At 44.0% G+C, this 21509-nt stretch overlaps 3 protein-coding genes across 8 annotated transcripts in view; 1 reads left to right on the top strand and 2 right to left on the bottom strand.

Moving 5' to 3' along the window:
• TULP3 (TUB like protein 3) overlaps positions 1 to 2267 on the bottom strand; it is a 28952-nt gene extending 26685 nt beyond the window's left edge. Inside the window, exon 1 of one of the 4 annotated variants that reach the window (XM_065674979.1) lies at positions 2189 to 2267. Coding sequence is in view for 2 of the 4 variants with exons in the window: in XM_065674954.1 (XP_065531026.1) it covers positions 1639 to 1739 (101 nt within the window). In the remaining 2 variants the exon portion in view is untranslated. Of the gene's footprint in view, positions 1 to 1273; positions 1573 to 1638; positions 1740 to 2080; positions 2165 to 2188 lie in introns of those variants that run through there. The other 3 variants (XM_065674969.1, XM_065674954.1, XM_065674961.1) reach the window with 3 other exon arrangements.
• RHNO1 (RAD9-HUS1-RAD1 interacting nuclear orphan 1) lies at positions 1597 to 6301 on the bottom strand. 2 transcript variants are annotated; one of them, XM_065674994.1, is made up of 3 exons: positions 5998 to 6301; positions 4770 to 4986; positions 1597 to 2467 (listed from the first exon to the last, which is right to left on the bottom strand). In XM_065674994.1, exons 2-3 carry the CDS (start codon positions 4932 to 4934, stop codon positions 1799 to 1801), a joined length of 834 nt encoding a protein of 277 aa, XP_065531066.1. In that variant the 5' UTR covers positions 4935 to 4986; positions 5998 to 6301; the 3' UTR covers positions 1597 to 1798. The 2 variants fall into 2 exon arrangements, with proteins under 2 accessions (XP_065531066.1, XP_065531075.1); XM_065675003.1 differs by having other exon boundaries at positions 5963 to 6301.
• Positions 6302 to 6399: 98 nt separating this feature from the next.
• FOXM1 (forkhead box M1) lies at positions 6400 to 15783 on the top strand. Of its 2 annotated transcripts, XM_065675012.1 has the most exons (9): positions 6400 to 6583; positions 7905 to 8501; positions 9908 to 10050; positions 10260 to 10475; positions 10880 to 11008; positions 11568 to 11612; positions 12554 to 12632; positions 13073 to 13242; positions 13578 to 15783. In XM_065675012.1, the coding sequence occupies exons 2-9, from the start codon at positions 7949 to 7951 to the stop codon at positions 14625 to 14627; spliced, it is 2385 nt and encodes a 794-aa protein (XP_065531084.1). In that variant the 5' UTR covers positions 6400 to 6583; positions 7905 to 7948; the 3' UTR covers positions 14628 to 15783. The 2 variants fall into 2 exon arrangements, with proteins under 2 accessions (XP_065531084.1, XP_065531091.1); XM_065675019.1 differs by lacking the exon at positions 11568 to 11612.
• The last annotated feature ends 5726 nt before the right edge of the window (positions 15784 to 21509 follow it).

A 21509-nucleotide genomic window follows, 5' to 3' on the forward strand; every position in this document is an offset into this window, starting at 1 on the left:
AGAGACCAAGAAACTTAAGGAAATGATTGTTTAATAAAATGGGAGTGGGAGGAAAGCACTATCACATGGAATTGCCATTGGTGTTAAGCTTTCTGTGAGGCAACCATGAAAGCATGCAAAACAAGCTTCTTAGCAGAAAGAAATTATAGCAGTACAATATGTTACAAGTAAAGCAGCATCATATCCTGTAACTTAAATTTCTAATAGCTGTGCAAGGAAATTTATGTGCATCTGGTCTTCAGTTTTTCAACAGGTGTTTCCAGAATGGTGTACAAACCTCAGCCTTTAAAGTCTGCATAAAGAAGTCATTTTCTAATGTTTCACAGCATATTTAGTGGAGCAAAGCAATTACAGGACCCCTTCTATTGCCCCTTTTCACTCTCAATTAAAATTACCAACTGTATGCCATAAGTAAATACTGTTTCTTTTCTACACTGTGCTCATTATAATTGAGCTATGAGAAGTTTAGGCTTCTCTCTTTACTTGCTTCTCATTTCCCTAACCAAACACCAGAGGTACAAAAGGTATTTTTCCTGTATTTTTACAATCATACTGTCAAAATTCTCACTCCCTGCCTATATCCTCATCACATTTCACTTCAAATAATTTCGGGTTTGAGCTATTTCAGTGCTACAAGCATAATCTCTTTCCAAAACACCTTCCCCAAAGCTTACAGTTGCTTTCCCTGCTACATCAGTCAAGTTTCTTTCCCTTTTTCCTCTCTTCTTTTCTCCCAACAGCACACAGAGTACGTCGCTACATACCCCAAGACCTTCACGAGGAACAGAAGAGCAGAACAGCACTGCAAAAATGCATCGCAGCAACACTAGAAACAGGCAGACTGGACCCACCAAAGCAGCTCAGTCTCCACGTAATTACACGACACACGAAATCGAACGGTTTGGAGCCAAACACCTAAACCCAGCGGGTCTGACACCGCTGCTGCCCGCGGAACGCGGGTGTTGTCAGGACAGCGACCCCCCCCGCCCAGCCGAGCAACCCGACGCTACCCCACGCGCAGCCGTTAGCAGCAGCGGTAGCAGAACACAGGCCCCGCCGCGGCCGCTCGGCTCGGCACCGGGAGCTTCTGCTGACGCGATGTGAGGCAGAGCTGCGCGCAGAGCCGGGCAGCCCCGGCCCTTTTGCTCCCGGAGGCACCGCCACCCAGAAACCCTGCCCGTCAGTCGGCAGATGCAACCGGACCGCCCTCACTGAGCTGCGGCGCCGGGCCGCAGGCAGCTCCGCTGGGCCCCACTCGCACTGCCCTTCTCACCTGTCGCTGGCGCGGCCACCTCGGCCCGTCGCGCTCTCCATCCCGAGCCCCGCCGTTACTATGGGGCCCAGGCCACCGCGCCCAACCCCGGCCTCACCGCTACCCTTGGCAACGGAACTCGGTACTGAAGCGAGCCGCCATTGGCCGGAGGCGCAGCACGCGACCTGCCCATTGGCCACGGTGCCCCTCAGCGGGGAGGGACGAGCCCCGCCCGTGCGCCGCGGCGGAGCGCAGGCCCGCCCCTTCTGTGGCGGTTGGGGCGGGCGTTATCGCGCCCTGCCTGCCTCCGGGGCTGGAGTCAACAGCTACGACAGGCAGCCGCGTACAGCCAAAAGCTCTTTAAGAGACACCCCGTTCCAGCATACCCCCATCGCGAAGAAGACACCCCCCGCGCATCTGTGGCATTTCTGAGGAGGATGAGCCAGCCGTAGCACACGGCTTGGCTTAAATCAGCTCCTCTCTCCATCCTTGAAATTAACAGTCTGTTCCGATGTGGTTTTGCACAGGTTTACTGCTCCTGCCAAGTCAGACGTTGGTCTGTCTCCTTGAGAGCTCGAGGTTCGTCTTCACCAGTATGTCAGCAGCACTCAGCTTCCCCCTGTCCTGCAGATACTTCATTATAAGAGGCCGCTGCCTCCAAGTAACCTTTACTCCGTACTCATGCTCAGGAGTATCTGTAACCAGTACTGCTGCTGACTCCAACTCCCCCCCCTCACAGGGGTCAATACCGAATGCCAGCTCTTTTTCTAGATGCCGAGCATGGCTACTACTTTGTGGCAGAGTGCTGCTGCATCTCCAGTTACTTACGGAAGGCACCTGTGCAGTCTCTACATCAGGTGAACTACACACTTCTGGCTCCACAGGTGGGGGAGCAGGTAACAAAGGTATTTCTCTACAGTTCACCAGACTGTTCACCTGGATGTTGGCTTTTGCTGCTGTCCCTTCCTTGGGCTGCCTGTGCAAGTGTTGCGTGTGCTTCCTCAAGCAATTCAGATGATCTGAGGGGTGGACTGCACCTCCTTCTGTCTTCTCAAAAGTTAAAGGAGGAAATTTGCAGGCTATAGGTCTTCGACAAGCTCCTCCTGTATGAAGTGAACTGTAGTTGGCATCGTGATTCTGGGGTTTGCGAGGACCACGATGCTTCTTCTGGCATGCTTTCAACACCACTGATGTAGTTTCAAATTGCGGACACACCTGAAGGGAAAGACATAATAATAAGAAAAAAAAAATCACAACAGGTTTCTCATTACAAAGGAATACCAACCTGATTCTACTCCCCCACTTACCCCATCTTTTTTCAGTGTGTCCAGTAAGTGAGCAAAGCAAACCAGTCACTAACTAAGCTACTAAGCAGGAGATACTGCTGAACTTGAATATCATGTTTGCCAGGCTTCTCTCAAAAGTGTTTGGGGTGCAAGTGAGCTATTCTCTGGCAAGTTAGGAATTAATGATTTGGGTTTTAAAAAAGCATTCTAACTGCATCTACTCCTGTAACCCCTGCAAGTTTCAAAAACAGTTCAGAGGTGGATCCTGTTTCTTTCTGCGTTTCAGCATAACTCTGAATAGATCCAGTAAACAACATCCTCAGTCTTCCTGAACAGGTAGAGGTTGAGTTGAAAGCAATACAAAACGATTTAAAGGATGCCCACTTAGCTCTATCACCTTAGTTATATCACTGTGACTTTCACAATATTCCCCAAAACCTGTTTACTTCAACAGTTAATCTCTGTATCATCCAAAAGCCGCTTCTAAAATTGGCTTTCTATAGAAAAAGCTTTCTAAGGGTCAAAGCTCAAAATCTGTATTTATTTTTGTTTTTTAAATTCTAGACTCTTACGTAAAACCTGAAAATCCCTCTGTTACAGAAGTCTTTCTTTTCCTGGGTATCAACAAAAGAGTCAGCTTCCCTTTCTTGCAATTTGCTTTTTCCTAGAGCATACCAAACTGGAATCTAGCTACAATAATTATAGATACCTTCCAGCATTCCTAAGTTACTACATAGTCCCTCAAAACAAAACAAAACAAACCCCACAACAAAACCACAGAAAAAAACAAAAACAAAACAAAAGAAAAAAACCCCACAACAAAACACCACAAACAAAACCCCATAAAAAACAAAACAAAACCCTAAGAGAAATTTAATTAAGGATAGTGGTTGTCCACTGTACAACTGAATTGTCTGAATGCAAAGCCTTTGTGCAGGAAGAGGAACACATGGTTCCCTGATAGTTGTATCCTGGCACATATTTAAAAGAACATAGGTGAACCACTGACTTTGAGGATGACTTCCTGGGTTTAGGCAACACATAGGGTAGGCTTTACCAATGCAGAAGCCTAGTAGTCAAGAAGATATGAAAAACCTAGGCAACATCAAGAAGAGAAGAAGAGAAGAATCAGTTGCCACTGAAATAAGTTGACAGAAACTCTGCAGAGAACTCTTCAAGAAGTCACAAACCTACCAGGATTTTCAACTGGAAAATATCCAACACTTTCAGTGCTCACAGCTCCAAACAAATTTTAGAATCATTGTATGTTCAAAATCAATGAGATAGGTACCAGTGTGGATATTTCCAGTTCCTCCAAACAAGAATGCTTATTCACAGCATTTATTTTACTTAGTGTTTCAAGAGCCATAGAGCTAGCTGCCTCAAGCATATTAAAAAAAAGAAAGAGGAAAAAAATGGAACATGTTCTACTACAAGTTTAAGCCACCACAAAAATCACTCCAGGTCACTAGGAACAAAAGAACATTTCATGCAGGTTTGAATCCATGTTTCCTGAGCCTGCTTTGTGAAGAGCAGAATGTCAGGCAGAAATAATGCTTAAACAGAGCTCCCCTAGGTGATGACTGTTACTGCATAGGAACAGTCTGTCTCTATAGCACCTGTTTGCTTGAAAAAAGATAAAGCTTTACATTACATGATATAAGGAGTATCTTAGGATACTTCAAACAGTCACAAGATATTTTTTCAGATAAGAACAGGAGCCCATCCAAAGAGCGGTATAGAGAAAAATATTCAGAACGCAGAATGAAAAAGAGGGCAGGTTAGAATAAATAAACCTGAAGTGAAAGCCTGGATTCTCTAAATTTAGCAGTATCAGATTTAAACAAAACACCTAGTACTTTAACATGTAATATTTGGAGTTCTGCAGTTATTTCAAGCTGTAAGCCAATAAAAAAATCCCCCCTAATGTTTACTATGCCAGGTTTTCAGTTGCCATAGAGAACAGCATTTTCCTGACGAGAATTAGCTTTTCATAAGATAGTCATATTAGTCAGTACACACTGCACAGTTTTATGCCTTCAAGTAACCACAACCTTAGTGGCTGCAGTTAGTATATGAAGCAACTCAAAAGCAGTTTTTTATGTTTTAGTCAGCTACAATGAATTCAAGTCAGTGCTACTAATTTTCAGTATCCAGAACAGACAGCTTTCTGTTGAGACGTACAGAAACTGCTGCTGTGGGACTCGAGGGGAAGGGTAATCGATACCAACCCAGACAGCAGCGGTGTTCTGGTCTACAGGTTTTGTAGGAACACGTCTTGGATTCTCAGCCGAATGTAGCGGAGCTTCATAGCAATGGACGGGTCCCTCTCGCGGCTTCTCGAGGAACAGCAGCTCTGACTTTCTAGCCTTGGTACATTTCTTCTTCGGAGGCATCAAAAGATATGGTAAAACCACTTTGAAACCTCATGGTGCTTGCTAATGCCACCTGGAAAAAGAGAAAAGCACATAAGGAGATGCTAAAGTGTTCTAAAATCTGTAGAAGGCAAATAAATGGATTTGAAGAGAAACTTGTTTGATCTAGTTTTTAACAAAAGTAAAATATATATGCAACAGTATGCCATACACATCTCTATGCAGACTTTTGCAGATCAGTGCGTTTTGAACCTTCTGTTGGATTTCAGATAGATTTAGAAATGCACAGAATAGATAGATGCTCCAGAGCTTCATGTAGCCAAACACACTGGAGGAGACACAGATGTGAATGGAGCAAGTGTCCCAGCTGCAAAAGGAGTTCTGAACCGGCCTTTGGGCCAGCCTCAGTGTTACTGGAAAAGTTAGTTCCGTACAAAAATACATATTTTAACTACCCAAGACAAGCAAACTCACATAGTAATGTTTCTTTGTGAAATATTTCAGAAGTAATTTGCAAAACATCCACCTATGATAAGGCCTGCCTAAAATACTGAAATAGAGAACTAGCTGTATTTAGAAGAGGGTTGGTCACTGAAATTTCAAGGTCACTGAAAGCACTGGGAAAGAAGCAAAAGAAAGGAATGAGAGTGTTTGACCTACCGAACCTTCTTTGTCAAATCAGCTATCAAGAAAATCAAGACAATCTATTCACATTAGCTCAATATCTATTTTAGTCACAGACAAAAAATGGCTTCGGAATTGAAAGTCAATGAAACTTCCCCCCATTTTTCCCAATTTTATCCATCAAACTGGATTATAATGCCAAGATATAGTGTAGGAGCAAGATAACCAGAAGTCTTTCAGTTTCTAGCTGCTAACTACCTATGCCTATGCATTTGATGTTTCCCTCCTGTATCATTGTATCTTGCGTTATTTTTAACCTGGTGAATAAATCTGAATTGCAAGTTTAATTTTCCATTCAAAAACAGATTAGCAAGCACAAGGAATTTTAATAAAGAGAACCTGTTCTGAGATATGCATTCTCTTACCAAAGACACAAGAATGCAGCAGCCTGACTGCTTACCAGACGCACAGCCTCCTCGGGGAGTCCTGCGAGCCGCCCTAGCCAGACACGGCCGTAACACCCCCTAAACGGTGAAACTCCGTGCCCCTTCAGAAGGCCCGCGACCAGCGCCACGGCTAACCGCCCGCTCGCTCGCCCAGGGGCTGGTGCGAGGCGCTCAGCAGGCAGGCAGGGCTCCCAGCCCGGGGCAGCGTGGCTCCCAGGGCCGCCCCTGCTGGGGCGGTTCTGCCGGCACAGAGTGCGCAGCACCGGCTGAGCGGACCCCCCGACGTAGAGCGAGGCAGCCTCCCAGCGCACCCGTATCCCCCGCCGCCGCCGCCGATTGGCCCGATCCGCCCCGCCCCTGCCACGTCTCATTGGTCCGCGCTGGCACGTGATGCCAACGACTTGCTGGGCGCCAAATTCAAACCGATGTGCGCTGTGAGAGTGCCAGGGCCCGGAAGCGCCGCTGCCTAGCCGGGAGGTGGTGAGTCGCGACCTGTGCTGAGCACCTCCTGCCGCCTCCTTCCCTTCCTCTGCCCGCTGCCTCGCCGCGGGGGCTGGGCGCAGGGCCGGCAGCTCTACGAGAGCCGCGCTAGCAGCACAGGTAAGCTGGGAGGTGGAAAGGCCTAGGCCAGGCCCTGGCCGGGGCTGAGGGGCCCTGGTGCGGGGCAGACGGACTTACTGGCGAGGGCGGCAGGGCTGGGATGGATGAAGGAGAAGCTGGGCGGCCTTTAGCATTCACTCCCTTAACCACCTTCGGGGCCGTGTGTACAGGGGGTTGCTCCCGGGCCTATACCGGTGGTAGCAGCTCGAGGCCTTATTGAGAAATGACTCGCTCCCGTAGAGAATGCAACCTAAAGGTTATTCTTTTGTCGTTGTCTTATGGAGACATCTCTTTTGAGGGAGTGAAGCAGACCGCAAAGGGCCATGTACGTGCCTGAGCGTCTCTATTTGGAGACTGGCTGCTGGGCAGACCCTGCACATAGGGCATCAACAGCTCAGCGTTCATCTATCGAGCTCTTTCTCGTTTGCGTGTATGTAGGTTATATATACTAAGAATTTTCGTGTTTGTTCGCTGGCACAGTCAAATCTACTAATATGAAAGATCTTTTTTATTTCTATTCTGCCTTCCATATATAAATATTATTTGTGTATTCTTGTTCTGGTATATTTTGCCGCAGGAGTCAGCCTCTATTAATTTCTTGAATTGCGTGATATTTATAAGTGGTGTTCTCAGAAGGGACATGCTGCATCTTACCCTGAATGCAGTATCTCTAAATTTTGTCTTCTCAGGTTTATAATCTAAACCATCTGCTTCAAAAAGTTTGACGTTTAAATTGTATGATGCCCAGTGAAAAAAATTATGTGGTTCTTGACAAATCTACAGAAAGAATGACTAAAACATTTTCTTTACATTTATTTTAAAGCACCTAACTTCTGCTGCATTTATTGTGTGCTTTTGTAGTATTTGGGACAGTCTTTGTTTCCCAGATCTTAAATCATCTGTTAAATTCCCTTTTCGTTAAGGTCATATAATCTGGTTACAGCAATGAAATATAAGAATTGGGATTACTATTTCTATGTTACACCTTCTTAAGTCAGTCTCCCTTTCTGTAAAGCTTGTATGTGTAATTCCCTCATTAGATGTATTCTGTGGCTTCCAACTTGTGATGCAGATTATCTACTCTGCAAATATCTCTCCTGAGATCACCACAAGGTGTGGACAAAGGAGGTACAGTGCTGTTTTCTGGGAGCCTTTTCAGTCTTACTGAATGCTTTTTTTAATTATTATTTCCCCCCCTTGTTGCTAGCTTTATAGCAATTGCTGAAAATGTGCTCTGTGTGAGGAGCTCTGCATGATTTGCTGCACCTCTCCTAACTGTTCCTGCCCCCTGCACTCATATGTGGTATCTTTTGCTTTGCAGGATTTGTTCTCATCCCTTTCAATGGAGAGTGACTGTAGGAGTCAATGATGAGGACCAGCCCTCGCAGGCCCTTAATTCTCAAAAGACGGAAACTGACCCTTCCACAGAATGATGTGCCCAGTACCTCAGCAAGAGATGAGAACAGTGTCCAGGATGAAAACACTCCTAAACAGGAGGTCACCCAGCAGGACCAGCACTACAGCCAACCCAGAGACAAAATGGACTACGGCCTGCAGAAATTCCCAACAGGAATAAAGATAATTGACCATCCTACCATGCCCAACACACAAGTGGTGGCCATCCCTACAGATGCGGATATCCAGAGCATAATAGAAGCACTGACGGCAAAAGGAAAAGAATGTGGCAACAATGGGCCCAACAAATTCATTCTCATTAGCAGTGGGGGCACATCGCGTTCAGCAGGTGCGACACCAGCACAGCATCTCTCATCAGAGAAGAAACCCAGTACAGTAACTAAGGCGGCAGATGGTCAAGAAAGAGAGAGGAATGTTACACAAACACCTGGTCTTGCAGGAGAGACAATGCTCTGGCATTCAAGAATTGATTCTGTGGCTGGACAGGAACAGGAGAACAACAGTATGTAATCTTAACCCTTTTTTTGGTCCTGACAGATAGATGAAGATATGTGAAGTGGGCCAATGAGTGTAATGCTTGGATCTCAGTATGCAATAACATGAACTATTTTGCTAATTACCAAATAGCATGGACTTGATTCTAATAATCTACATAGCTATGCATATGCAGTGAAATCTGAAGGATCCTAGTGGATATATTTTTGATGGAAGAGATGGTAAATAAAGGTGTATAGCAAAGCAAAATTTTAGTGTTGGCAGAAAAAAACTGGCTTGAGGAAGTCAAGTCTAGAAAAAAAAGTTTCTTCTAGCAAAAGGGTTACGGCTGTATTCAAGACTAATATAGGGCACCTTAGTCAGTGACAAAACATACGGGCCTAGAGCTGTGAAAAAGAGATGATTCCCATCCTTTAATAATTAAGCGTCAAGTCTCTTTCCCCCTCGGCTGTCTCATGAAGCTGCTGAGTATATGTTAGAAGTGGGTTGGATTTTACTTTGAAACACTGCTCAGATCAAATTTTGATTTGCAACTTAAAATAGCTATGTAGCTTTTGGGCTGTAGCAAACCTTATCCCACAGTATAGTACTGTCTGATAGAGACCCATAGACGGCTGCAGTAGCTGCACTCCTATAACCAACCTCACCAGAAACGACAAAACTGCTAGTTTTCACTGATGCATTTCAAAAACGTGGAGACATCAAAAGTTCTGGCTTGGGTCTTGTGAACTAGGGCTTTCAGTTGGAGTTCATCACTACTTTCCTTGGCCTCTGCTCACTATATTCGTCCATTAACTAAACGTATTTGAATTCTTGATGTACTGGATCAATATTGTCCTGGTCTTGTTGAGAGCAATAGACTTGTTTGAATGTTTGTTTTTAAGGCTGCAGAAATTGTGCAGGTCATTGAATCATAGAATAGCTAGGTGACCCTAAGGTCACCTAGTTCCAAATCCCCTGCCATGGGCAGGGACACCTCACACTAGACCATATGGCCCAAGGCTCTGTCCAACCTGGCCTTGAACACTGCCAAGGATGGAGCATGTACTACTAGATCATAGAATCGTAGAATAGTTTGGGTTGGAAGGGACCTTAAAGCTCATCCAGTTCCAGCCTCCTGCCACAGCAGGGACACCTTCTACTAGACCAGGTTGCTCCAAGCCCTGTCCAACCTGGCCTTGAACACTGCCAGGGATGGGGCAGCCACAGCTTCTTTGGGCAAGACAGAGACAAAATGGTGGTTGAATTCCTTCCACAAGAAACATTAGAATTGCAATACCATCTTGTCACTATCTTCAGATGCACATACATCTTCTGGAAATGTGACTACTTCCTTTCTTTTGGCACTTGAGATGAAGGGGAAAGAGGGTTACTTTATGAGTAAGCAGAGCTATGGGCTTGTTACCCCCACAGGCAAGACAACGAGCTCTGTGTTGGACAATAGTCTCACTAACATCCAGTGGCTGGGGAAGATGAGATCTGATGGGCTAAGTCCCTGTTCTGTGAAGCAAGACACAGGGAAAGAGAACCAGATGCCTCTGCAGGAAACAGTCAAGGTAAGTAGGCAAAGACAACATAGCATGTGCTAAAACTTTTGATAGGGAAGTAATCCATGTGCATCAGAAGACTTGCAAAAACTAGGTATCACCATCTCTAAGTAACCCGAATTTGTCATTTTCTGATTTGAGTAACGGAACCTTTAAGATCCAGGGCCCTTCTTTGTCAGCTTTATGAGCAGTAATGTATCATTCCTTTGATCTCTCAGACTGAAGAAGATTCTGCTGCTGATGATATTCCTACTGCCGCTGCTGCTGCCTCATGGCAGGATTCAGTATCAGAACGACCTCCTTACTCCTACATGGCCATGATCCAGTTTGCCATCAACAGCACTGAGAAGAAGCGTATGACTCTAAAGGACATCTATACCTGGATTGAGGATCATTTCCCGTATTTTAAACATGTGGCTAAGCCAGGCTGGAAGGTAACAAGCAGGCTTTCAAGTTGCTGAGGGCCACAGGGTGGTATTCTATAGGCTTTCTGAGTAAAAATGAAAAGTTAGCCAGCGTGCAGACCAAAGTGGAAGTTAAACACTCCACCCCATGTACCCTCTCATTCCAGATGTTCCCTGTTCCATTTTTCTATCCCTTTTTTCATTCCACTTAGGCAAGATGATGGGATGTTTGATCACTGGAGAAAGAATAGGGATCTCAAGTGGAAGTAGAATAAGAGATTATGACGGGGTTGTCTGGGTATGCAGTAAATATGAATGTACATGTTGCCTGCACTTTGGAATCTAATCCCTCTGCCAGGGCTGAGGTAGGCCTTGCTGTGCTGATAATCGAACTACCACTTTTCAACCTCCCCCATTCTTCTTTTCCCCCCCAGAACTCCATTCGGCACAACCTGTCCCTTCATGATATGTTTGTCCGTGAAACATCCGATAATGGTAAAATTTCATTCTGGACTATTCATCCTGATGCAAACCGTTGTCTAACACTGGACCAGGTATTTAAGGTGAGTGCCTCATGCAAAGGAAATGGAACAGGCCATCTAGTTCCTAAATGCCACGCTATCCAGATACACTTTATTTTTACAGGAAGCTTAAACTGTTTTAACTTCAGCCTTGTTGCAGAAGCTGGATTCGGTCATTTCTCTTGATAAATAGACAAAAGCTCTGTATTGAAAGAAAAGGTGCATTTGTCTGTGCATGTGATCTGGAACTTATGTGGGATGTATTTATTCTTCAGGTGGTGTGCCAAATGTAATGATTTAAATTCTTAGTGAGAAGCTTTCCACTGAAATCAAGTAGGGTTTCCTATGCTGTTTGATTAGAGAGTAATAGGGTAGAATTGCCCTATCCCAGATAGGTATTTGAGGAAGTACTGTTTTGTGGGAGGAACTGAGCTTCTGAGTCTGGTATAGGTTTAAATGCTTCTGTGTTTTCTGCAGTGGGTGGGCAGATAGATTGATTCTTGTTTGCTCAGATAATACAAGTTTAAAAAGTCCCATTTGTTCCCCCTTTGGTTGATAACTTCATCTTATTTTTTCCCCCTCAATGCCTTGCTGCCACCAGCCGCTGGACTTGCGGTCACCAACATCGCCTGAGCATTCTGAATCAGTAAGACTTACCCTCTGGCCTGGGGCTTGGGCTTCCATTCTGCTCTTGCCGATCACTGAAGGAAAGGACAAGAGGCTTTGGGAGGGGGACTAGGTCACTGCTGCACCTAATCATACAGCTCCATGCACACCCTCTTTGGGGAGCGGAGTTGAGCCAAAGGTTAATTGCCTTCAGATTATATGTTGTCTCTGCAGCTGGTAGAGCTGTACAGCTTTGAGCAACTAGATGTAGGCTGCAGTGGGTACCAACAGGCTTCAGAGAACAAGCCCAAATAGAGATTTCTGGTAAAACCCTCATCTCCACAGCAGCAGTCCCAATCTGCTTTGGCGTTCAGATCCAGAAAGAATAGGATCTCTCTGTGCTCCTTTTTAATTTTGTAACCCAGGTGCATTGTGACTCTCAGAAGGAATCTGTTTGCACTTTGTTTCACATTCAGCAGTTTTAACAATGACCAGTTTGCAAGCAGCCAAACACTTTTCTGACATGGCTACAGGCCTGGCCTTCTTTCTGTCTGCTTAGACTTCTCATTCCTCTGTTGCCTCTGCTATTCCACTTGAACATCTATCTGGTCTGTGGTTTGTACAGAAATCAAATATACAGTGAAGCTGCCCTACCTGCCTTTCCTCAGGCACTGAGGACACTGAAACCAGGTCACTTCTGCAGTAGAGTCTGCAGCTGGAGCAGCTCTGTCATGCCATCTTTTTTTCTACACAGCTTTTGGTTTGCAGCTGGCTTTGAGATGGCATGGCTGCAAAACAGCAAGTGGCACAGAGCTAGAGCTGGCATGAATGCTGGGTGCTAACAGCTGCTCTCTCTGTATTAGCGAAGCATAGGCTTCTGGATTCTCAGTTCTGGGTAAGGCAGCAGAATAAAGTTGGATTTTTCTCTTTAAATCTCTTTCTTTTCTCCTTCTCCTCTTTCTTATTTCACGATGACTGCAGCAGCAAAAAAGACATCTTACAGATCCCCAGAAGAACATGGGAACCAACAGCAGTAGCAAAACTGAACCCCCGAATGCACGTGAGTGTCTATATCATCCTTGGCTAAAAAGAGTCTCAGAAATCTGGGGTGCTCTCCCAGATTCCCTTAGGAATAACAGTGGAAATTGTTATTCAGGTTCACCAGCTTTTAGTCTTCCTACTCTCAGGTTTGGAGCTGAAGGCAGTGTTGCTGTATTTGAGAAAGGATGTGATGGGGACATAAGGGGAATTGGGTACTCAAATGGAGTGAGAGCAGAGCTTGCCCCAACTTGAGGGCTATAATCTGTATGAAGGACTACTTTCTTGTTCATCAGGCCTTCCAGCCTGGAATTTGTATCCTCAAACTTAGCACAGAAGGCAGGTGAGCCTACCTCTGGATATTTATTTTGGGGTATTTAGAAGGACTTCCTATTAGATGCCTGGATTTCAACAGATAGTACAGGAAGGGCAAGAGGCTAGCAGGTCTACTTTCCCTTCCAGGCCGAAAGATGAAGCCTTTGCTTCCTCGTATCAACTCCTACCTGGTTCCGATCCAGTTTCCTTTGAGTCAGCCTCTTGTCTTGCAGCCTTCTGTATCCATGGCACAGGGAGCATCCATCAACAGCTCAGAGACTTTCCGAAGCAATAAGCGTGTGCGCATTGCTCCAAAGGTTGGTTTCTTGTTTTCTGAGGGTGTTCTGGTTTGGTCCTTTTGGAGGAGGGGGCATTGGGTGGGAGGGGGGTTGTTTATTTTTTCTTTACTATAGCCTTGCTTTCTATGGGCCAAAGGCTCTATGGATTGTTCAAGAAAATTTTTTTCTACTAGAAATGGCCTTGTTCTGCCCCTAAAACATTCATATTTTTGATAGCTCTGAAGAGACATGTAACATAGGGCACTTCTTCTGAAAGACATTTATTTGCATGTAGTCTCTTTTCACTATCATTTGGATTTTGGGTGGGTTAGATCCTAGATTACTGACTGCATATCACTTGTGTTTCTTTGTAGATGTCACTCTGTACAGAAGAGTCCTCTCTAACCATGGCTGCTGTCAAGGAGGAAAGTCAATGTAATGAAGGTTTATTTTCCCCAACCCATTGCCTAAAGGAGAGCAGCTCCCAGCCTGGTGAGGGATCCGCTTCTTTCCCTGAAAGCATCTGCATTAAAGAGGAAGAAGGCTCTCAACTGGATGACTGGCTGTCCCCATTTGCTTCAACCCTAACAGTAAAGGAAGAACCAGGCTTGTTCCTCCCAGTCTCATCCACAAAGGAGAAGAAACAATTCACCCTACTGAAGTCACCATCTAAGACTGTTTCTGACACTTTAGTTATAAAGAGACGGGAAAGGCGGGAAATGAGCAGATCCAGAAGGAAACAACACCTAGCATTGCCTTGCTCAGAAGAGCCTGTCCTTGTTTTGCCAGAAAGCAATGGCTTTGACCCTTTCCAGTTAGGGGCAGACCACCCCTTCCTGCAGGAAAGCCAGCCTCTTGAGAATGCATCACAGCTCAGCTGCTCACAGGGGGAAGAGGGGCCTTTTAAAACACCAGTCAAAGAGATGTTCAGCAAATTGCCCATTTCTTCTACTCCCAGCAAAGTCTCAGCAGCTACTACCCCCCCACTAGGGGGCCTTGACCCCTGCAAGCCAGCATCTTTAACCAAGGAAAGTCATGAGCTGGACTTCAGTCCAGTGAGAACCCTTCAATTGCCATTCACCCCCCTCCGGGAGAACCAGGACTTGCTGGGTTTTAACACCACACCTCTTAAAAATCCCCTCTTTGAGTCTCCTCAGCAACTGCTCAATACAGAATCCAGTGATATGGTGCACATCCCCCTCACGAGCTCTCCAGCTTTTACTCATGAGTCTACTAAGCAATTATCTGTTGAACTGCCAGCTTCTGGCTTTACTGAAAACCGTTCACTCATGGAAGGCCTTATCCTTGATACCATGAATGACAGCCTGAGCAAAATTCTCCTAGATATCAGCTTTCCTGGTCTTGAGGATGAAAACTTAGGAACAGACATTAGTTGGTCTCATCTTATACCTGAACTGAAGTAAACTGGCCTGAGGACTGAATTTGGCTTGTTCTGATATTACAGAAAGCACTCTACTCTTCTGAGATCTGTTCATGTAGTCTAGGAAGACTGTCTGCTTTTGACTAAATACCAAATGCATGGTAACACAGGGCATTATTGACTCCTGCTAAGCTGGGAGACAGGCCCATTGGCTGCTATGAGCTCCCTTTATATGTTGCAATAGATTTTATGTGGAATCACAGAATAAGATAGAAGCTCTCTAACCCTGTGCTAGAGAGGTTCCTGGAGAGAGGTTATCAAGGGAACATCTATGTATACCCTGAATGGCATTTGCTATTCAGGGTATCAGACAAAATGGATACACTCCTCAGTTATGTACAATAGGAAAGAGCCTGGGAACCTCCTCCTAGCTCTGTCCTTACTTCCCTTCACTTTGTTCTACTATTACTTAGTATCTTCTGTGTAATTTTCACGGCTGTAAATACTGTACATTCCTTAAATTAGCTTTTAATTATAATAATATAATTTTATTCTTGTAGGGTTATGTGAATATTTGGGCTGGTAAAGGGTTTGTCTTAGAGTGCTGTCTGTATGTTCCACATCTGTATTCAACCCTAGGTGACAGCCCCAAATACTTTTTTTCTTCTTTACTGCAGAAACACATTGGTTTAGGCTGTTCTGAATGTTCCTGGGGCAAGAATCTGAAAAAATACCTTTATATGATGCAAGTCAAAGTGAAATAGTTTGTTATCTGGATTGGAGCGTAAAATTTTCGTTTGGCTTCCTTTACTGAGGCTGGAATGAAAAAGAGCTTGGATCAAACTCAATAGCTCTTCTGGTTCCAGACTCCTGCTGTTATGTACCTAAAGGAGTAGGTAGAGTCACTGTTGCATTAAGATGGACTTCTGTTGACTGGTTAAAGTTGCCCTTATTACAATCATAAGTTGAAAATGTTAAAGAATCCTATAAAGTGAATGCTGGTATTTCCACTGAAAAGCAACCTCTGGAAACACAAGGTATGCTTCTCTTAGTGCAATAGGACAACTCATCCCAGTTCCCTAGAACTCTTGTCAAAAAAGGAAATTGCCATAAAAAGACCTGAACCTTCTGCTTTTAGGCAAATGATGGTTCATGCATCTACATACTCAATAAAGCTTCTGTGGGAACACAGCCAAGTATTCTTTACTGCTTTCACTCTTATCAGCATTCTCAGGCTGGGCCATAGCATGAACAACCGATTTTCGTTTGTCTATTGTGTGTGTTTTCTGTGCTGAGTAAGTGATCGTTAGGACATTGTTGGTATTCCTCAGGCCATATTGGCTATTTTGCATTAAATTCTATTACTCAACCCCTTGCTTCATCTAATGTACTTTTTCCTGCTCTTCATGGGCAAATCCTGACTTTACAAGTCAGAAAAAAACAACCTTAGTCTAAAACATCAGAACACCACCAACAGTCTAGTTTCTGTATTTTATAAATGTGAAACAAGTCTCGTACAAAAATCTTTATTTCCACCTTTCCCAATATGCACAAAATCAAGTTTAGATGTGTGTGGTTTTCAGAACTGCTGTTCTCTTGTGTGCATGTTAAAGGTTATCTGCCCTCAGAAGATGCTTCAAGCACTTTGTGTTGGTGATTATTATTTCAGTTTTCCTGGGGAGCAATCCTGGCCTCCCATTTCTGTCTGCCTGGCACAGGTGCCTGCTCAGCTTGAGGCCAACAGTGAAAAATGCTTTACTAGGCTGGCATGTGAATTTCAGACCAGAAGATTTTTGTCAGTCGTTACAAGTTGAAAGTTCTATCACTTCTGATTGAGTCTTGGGGTTTCCTTACCACTAAATAGGAAATAACAGATTTCTGAAAGCTTAGGACTGAGAGCTGTGGTGGTGTGCATTTTGTTTAGGATTGATTTGCCAATGCTGCCTGTGAGGGCAGCAGGTCTTGATTCCTTCTCTGCTAACATCCTCTATGAAGGAGTTAATGTCTTCCAGACAGGATTTGACTCACTCTCTGACCAGGAAATCATAACAGGCTGCTGTGAAAACTGATGAAAGCTACACAGCACATCTTGTCTTCAGGGAGGAGAGCTGAGGGCAAAGCCATAAACCTATAGCCATAAAGCGCAGGAGAAGAACAGCAGACAGAAGGAGTGATCATGGGCTGTGGAAGAGACACTTTCTGGCTTGTGGAGCACTTTATGCTAGTATCTGTCACACAGCTATCAACAACCTACTTAGATTTCTCAAGACATCCTATCTCCTTGTGCTCCTTGCTCTTGAGAGAATGCACGCACACAACTGACATCCAAGAGCTAAGTACTGCATCTCCAGAAAATTATGGAATGTTTTTGTCCTTGGAATGGTAGGATGGTGTCAGTTCCAGACAGGTGATCCTCTGCTGCCCCTGTCAGCTGAGGTGCTTTGGTGGCCACCTCACATTACATTTTGAACGTAGCAGTGCCAAAGCCTATTTTCCCTTCCTGCTGATTATTACAGGGGAATAATTATTACTGCTAGAGGACAGTTACATCAAAATAGCTGCAGGAAAAATCCTGCTCCCACAGAATATTTACCAGTGTTTCACCCAAACCAGTTCAAATCCCCACTTGGTAAGGATTTCATCACAGCTCTCAGGAAGACTACTTTATTTCTGTCCATCTGTGTCTGCCTGATATTCTGCCTGGATCCTTTCCTTAATTTCATCCTGTTAACATTTACCACAGTTGTACAAAAACATGTAAAGCCACCATACCAGTGTCTGAGTGACTGCAGCCAGCCTCCTGAAAATTTTAAGTCTTAGCTGCTTCTTTCCCTGCTGTTATTTACATGTCACTATGTGAATGTTGTTGTAGCATGTAAACTACTATAAAGTTGTTCAAGTGTAAAAGTCACAGATATTTGCGTCTTTAGCAGCAAGCTGTTTCACATCTCTGTTGTCACAAAGGAAGAAGGACACTTGCTCTTACTATCCCAGACTTAGCCCACAGAAAATCTGCAAGATTAAATGTGCCGTAGTGTTGGAAGGCAAATAAGCATGGCATGAGACAGAGAATTAGAGAGCTGTGCTTCTAATTGCTCAGCAAAGCAGCTGTTTGGAGGATGTTGGATTAAGTTGGCAGACTTTGTTGCTCTGGCATGCTTTTTGCCAGTGTCTCCCTCTGCAATCCTTTTCAGTGAGTAACTGTACCTTTTGAAATTGGAGGCTACGTGAAAATTGTACATATGCCACCTCTTTCTGCTTGTGAACAGGCAGAGGTGCAGGGCTTACAACCAGCCCAACCAAAAGAAACCCAATGTCCTCCCTGCAGTAGCTCCATCACATACTTCCTTACCACTGATACAGATTGGTTACTTAAAGCTTTAGCCTGGTTTAGGAATAAGACGACACATATCAAGTCACATTTGCTCAGCAAGTGACAGCAATAAAGCAGTTTGACAGTGCTGTCAAAAAGACTGTCTCTCAAAAGAGATCTTTGGTTGTAAGCAGTAATAGGCTTGACTGTCACATGACAGTAATAGCAAGAGAGAAAAGAAGTATTTTGTAAGGAAGAATGGGAAACATGGTTAAAGCTTTATGAATAAAAATCTTCTGGCATTTGTGATAGTGGTGTCAGGTTGAAAACTCACAGGAAGCAGGAGGTCTGTGTAGTATAGGAGGTTGTAACCAGGCAAAGAATTGAAGAGTTGTATGGTTAAGAGCAGAGCAATGAAGCAGGCTCAGAATAGAGACATATACAGAGAGAGATAAGAGGCCAGAGGGCAGGTATTACTTGTCCCTCTGCAGGCTCGGTATTTGGATTATAGTGTAGAAATGTGATCTTGTAAGATAGTGCATGCCTCTTCTCAGCCTTCAATAAAAGCAGAGCTATACTTCTTGTATATGAACGCGTTGTAGCTGAAGAGCAGGTAGGTATAGCTCTTCACACCTTTGTGTAGCACTCCAAAGATCTTTGAATAATGTGCAGGAGCATCCCAAGACTGTCCTTGAGCTGTGGTACCAGAGCAAGCTGTTTAAGACCTTCTAGCCAGTGACAGAAAACATTAATTTAAGATATAATTTTCAAGGAATCTGTACACACATCCAGAGCAAGCCAGCAGGTGCTGCGGATGCCCCACTCCTCTGAAAATTCTGCTCTATACCTGGCAAGCAATGTGACAGATGCAAAGGGCAAAGTAATTCCCTTTCACTGGTTGAGAGGGGTTCCTCCTACTCCATTTTGTCAGCGGAAAACGACCAGATGCCTCCTGACATGAGGCAAGTGAAGATCATTACCACCTTTTTTCTTTTGCAACTTGTCTGGTGGAGGAAGAACTCGAGCCCTTCCCCATCTGGAAGAAAGAAAGCGGGTTTTACAAGCCAGTGATCCTAATGTGAGGGCGCCAGGCCTGTATTTCTGCCAGAGGGCAGTGTAGCTCTAAACAAAGGTGGGAATATCTTTTTCAGTAAAACACTTGACTTTCTCTTTAAAACGCTGTATGGATACAGAGAGCATAACGACAGGTTTGTCCTGTCACAAATGTGAGCTTGTTCCTGAACAGAAATAGCTTCTCTCCCCCCTCCTGTTTTTCAAGCCGAGGTGAGCTACAACTGGATAAAAAGATATTCTGCATATAACAAAGTATTAGCTGCCTGCGACTAAGAAGAAAGTGTCCTGCTTCCACTAGTCCTCTCATACTGTTTTCTTGCTTTGATACAAGCAGAGTTATAGAACATAAAGGCTATGAATGTGAATTACTGATGCAGTTCAGATGACACAGTTGTCCTTGGGTTTCAGTTATAACTTTTCTTGCAAAAATAAAGATGATAAATACCCTGACACACAGTTTACCAGCAGAGGCAAAAGATCATGGAAAGCAGATTCTATTCCACACCTCAAAATCTGTGGGAAGTATTACATAGACCACATTGGTAAACTGTTTGCATGAAAGATATACCATCAGAATGATATACCCTCTGCTTCCTGTGTTTTGTTTTTGATGTACCCTATTTTAAACCAGAAACAATTACATTATTTCAGAAAGTCAAGCAAAACAGTCAGCACAAATTATTCGTAAACTACAATCAGACATGTATGGCTTATGTCCCCTACGCTGGGTCTCTGTTACTTTCTAATGGACATACAGGAGGTTGCTTCCAAAAGAGCCATTGTTTATTTAGCAATGTAACTTGTAGAAGGAAAATTTTGTGGTTACAAACTAGATGCTGGCTCATTAATGTTGGGACTGTTTGAAAAATGGATAGACCAATCTTCCAGTAAGACAGAAACCCCTCATCTTCAGAGGAAACTCTTAATGTTGCTGGTATTTTTCATAGAATGATTTTTTTTCATTCCCAATATGGCGTCTTTTATTGGTGTACTGTATTCTTTCACATTTTATGTATTTTTGTGTAAGTAAGTTTTAATAAAAGTAAAGTTTTGGATAATATCATTACCCAACAGGGCAGAGCATCCCATTACAACTCTATGCTTCTTTTTGTGGAGTGAAATGTTTAGGTTACTTATATATTTCTTAAATCTGAATTCTGAGATTACATGTTTGTCTATGCAGAAAGTTATTTTGGATTGTGGAACGGTATGAAATTCCAACTTCAATTTCTGTTCTGAATAATGCATGTATATTTTTAATGCCAGTTATGTGACTGTTGCGGTATAATCTGTCCTGAATTATCAATGGGCATTTTTCACTTCAAGCTTCACTTCAGAAAAGCTTTTGTTTGGGGCAGTTAAAATTTTGCCTGCTTAGCTGTTATTACACATAGAGAGGTAACTAGGAGAGAAATTGCTTTGGGCATTTGCCAGTCAACAGTACATGAAACTTTAATAACTGTATTGATTGTCAAGAACTTTGTCACCTTCTTAGGGCTACTTCATGTAGGCTGGAAGTGCCCATATGTAATCTGTGCTACTGCTGTTTCTCCATTTAGACTCTCTCAGTTCTGTCATGTTCTCCATGACCACATCCTACTTCATCTTTGCTCCATAAGCAGTGTCTGTTCCCCCTCTCTTGACAGAGGGCATGTTGCAGGTTTGGGCTCAGATGCTGGGAAAACCCATGGTGCTCCATGTGTCAGGCCATCAGTAGTCCTACCAGACCTCTAAACAGGGCTTTCATGTTTGCGGGTTTTGTCTGAAGCAGTCTCCCAGGAGACTGCATGTCTCTATGTTTCCTTCTACCACCCCAAAAGTTTACATGCAGATCAGGATGGTCCCCAGCCTCCAGACCCGAACCCTGCTGGCTAGATAATTTTGGTGCACATACACGTGCTCTTTGTAGACCTTCACCCCTCCCTCTCAGCCCCTCTTCTCATTTTCAATGCATCTTAATCACTCTGCCTCAAAGGCTACTTGGAACCCCTGTCTTGCCTTTATAAATTCAAATCAAAATGTAGCCTTAAAATCTTGGATAATTAACAGTGTTTGATGTATTTAGCATCCCATGATAGAAGGGTGAGAAATGTCAGGAACGCAACGGGACTAACACCATAAAGTGCATCACTTGCAACTTGTAGAATCACTGAAGATGCTGTCACCATCACAGTATCAATATTCTTTTCCAAGTATTTGAAAATAATTATATCAATGCCACAGAATGGTCTACTCTCAGGAGCTCTACCCTGTAGCTAATTATTGCTTGACAGCCTGCATTCCTCTTGCATGCCTATGGGACTGTCATAATACAGTGATAAGAGATGGTTTGCTGTTTCCCATAGCTGAATCTCGGTTTTGATTTGTTTGCTATTTTTATTAAAATCTTGATTGCTGGAGTCAGGAGATCATGAGATAATCATCTCCGTTGTCATTCAAATCATGCCAAGGCCTAGCCATCAAGAATGCAGAGAACAGCTGGGTGATACGATGTATGAATGCAGCCTAAAGCCTAAAGAACCAAAGGAACTCAGTATT

The sequence above is a fragment of the Lathamus discolor genome, chromosome 1 (assembly GCF_037157495.1).
Source record: "Lathamus discolor isolate bLatDis1 chromosome 1, bLatDis1.hap1, whole genome shotgun sequence".
Classification (NCBI taxonomy): domain Eukaryota; kingdom Metazoa; phylum Chordata; class Aves; order Psittaciformes; family Psittacidae; genus Lathamus; species Lathamus discolor.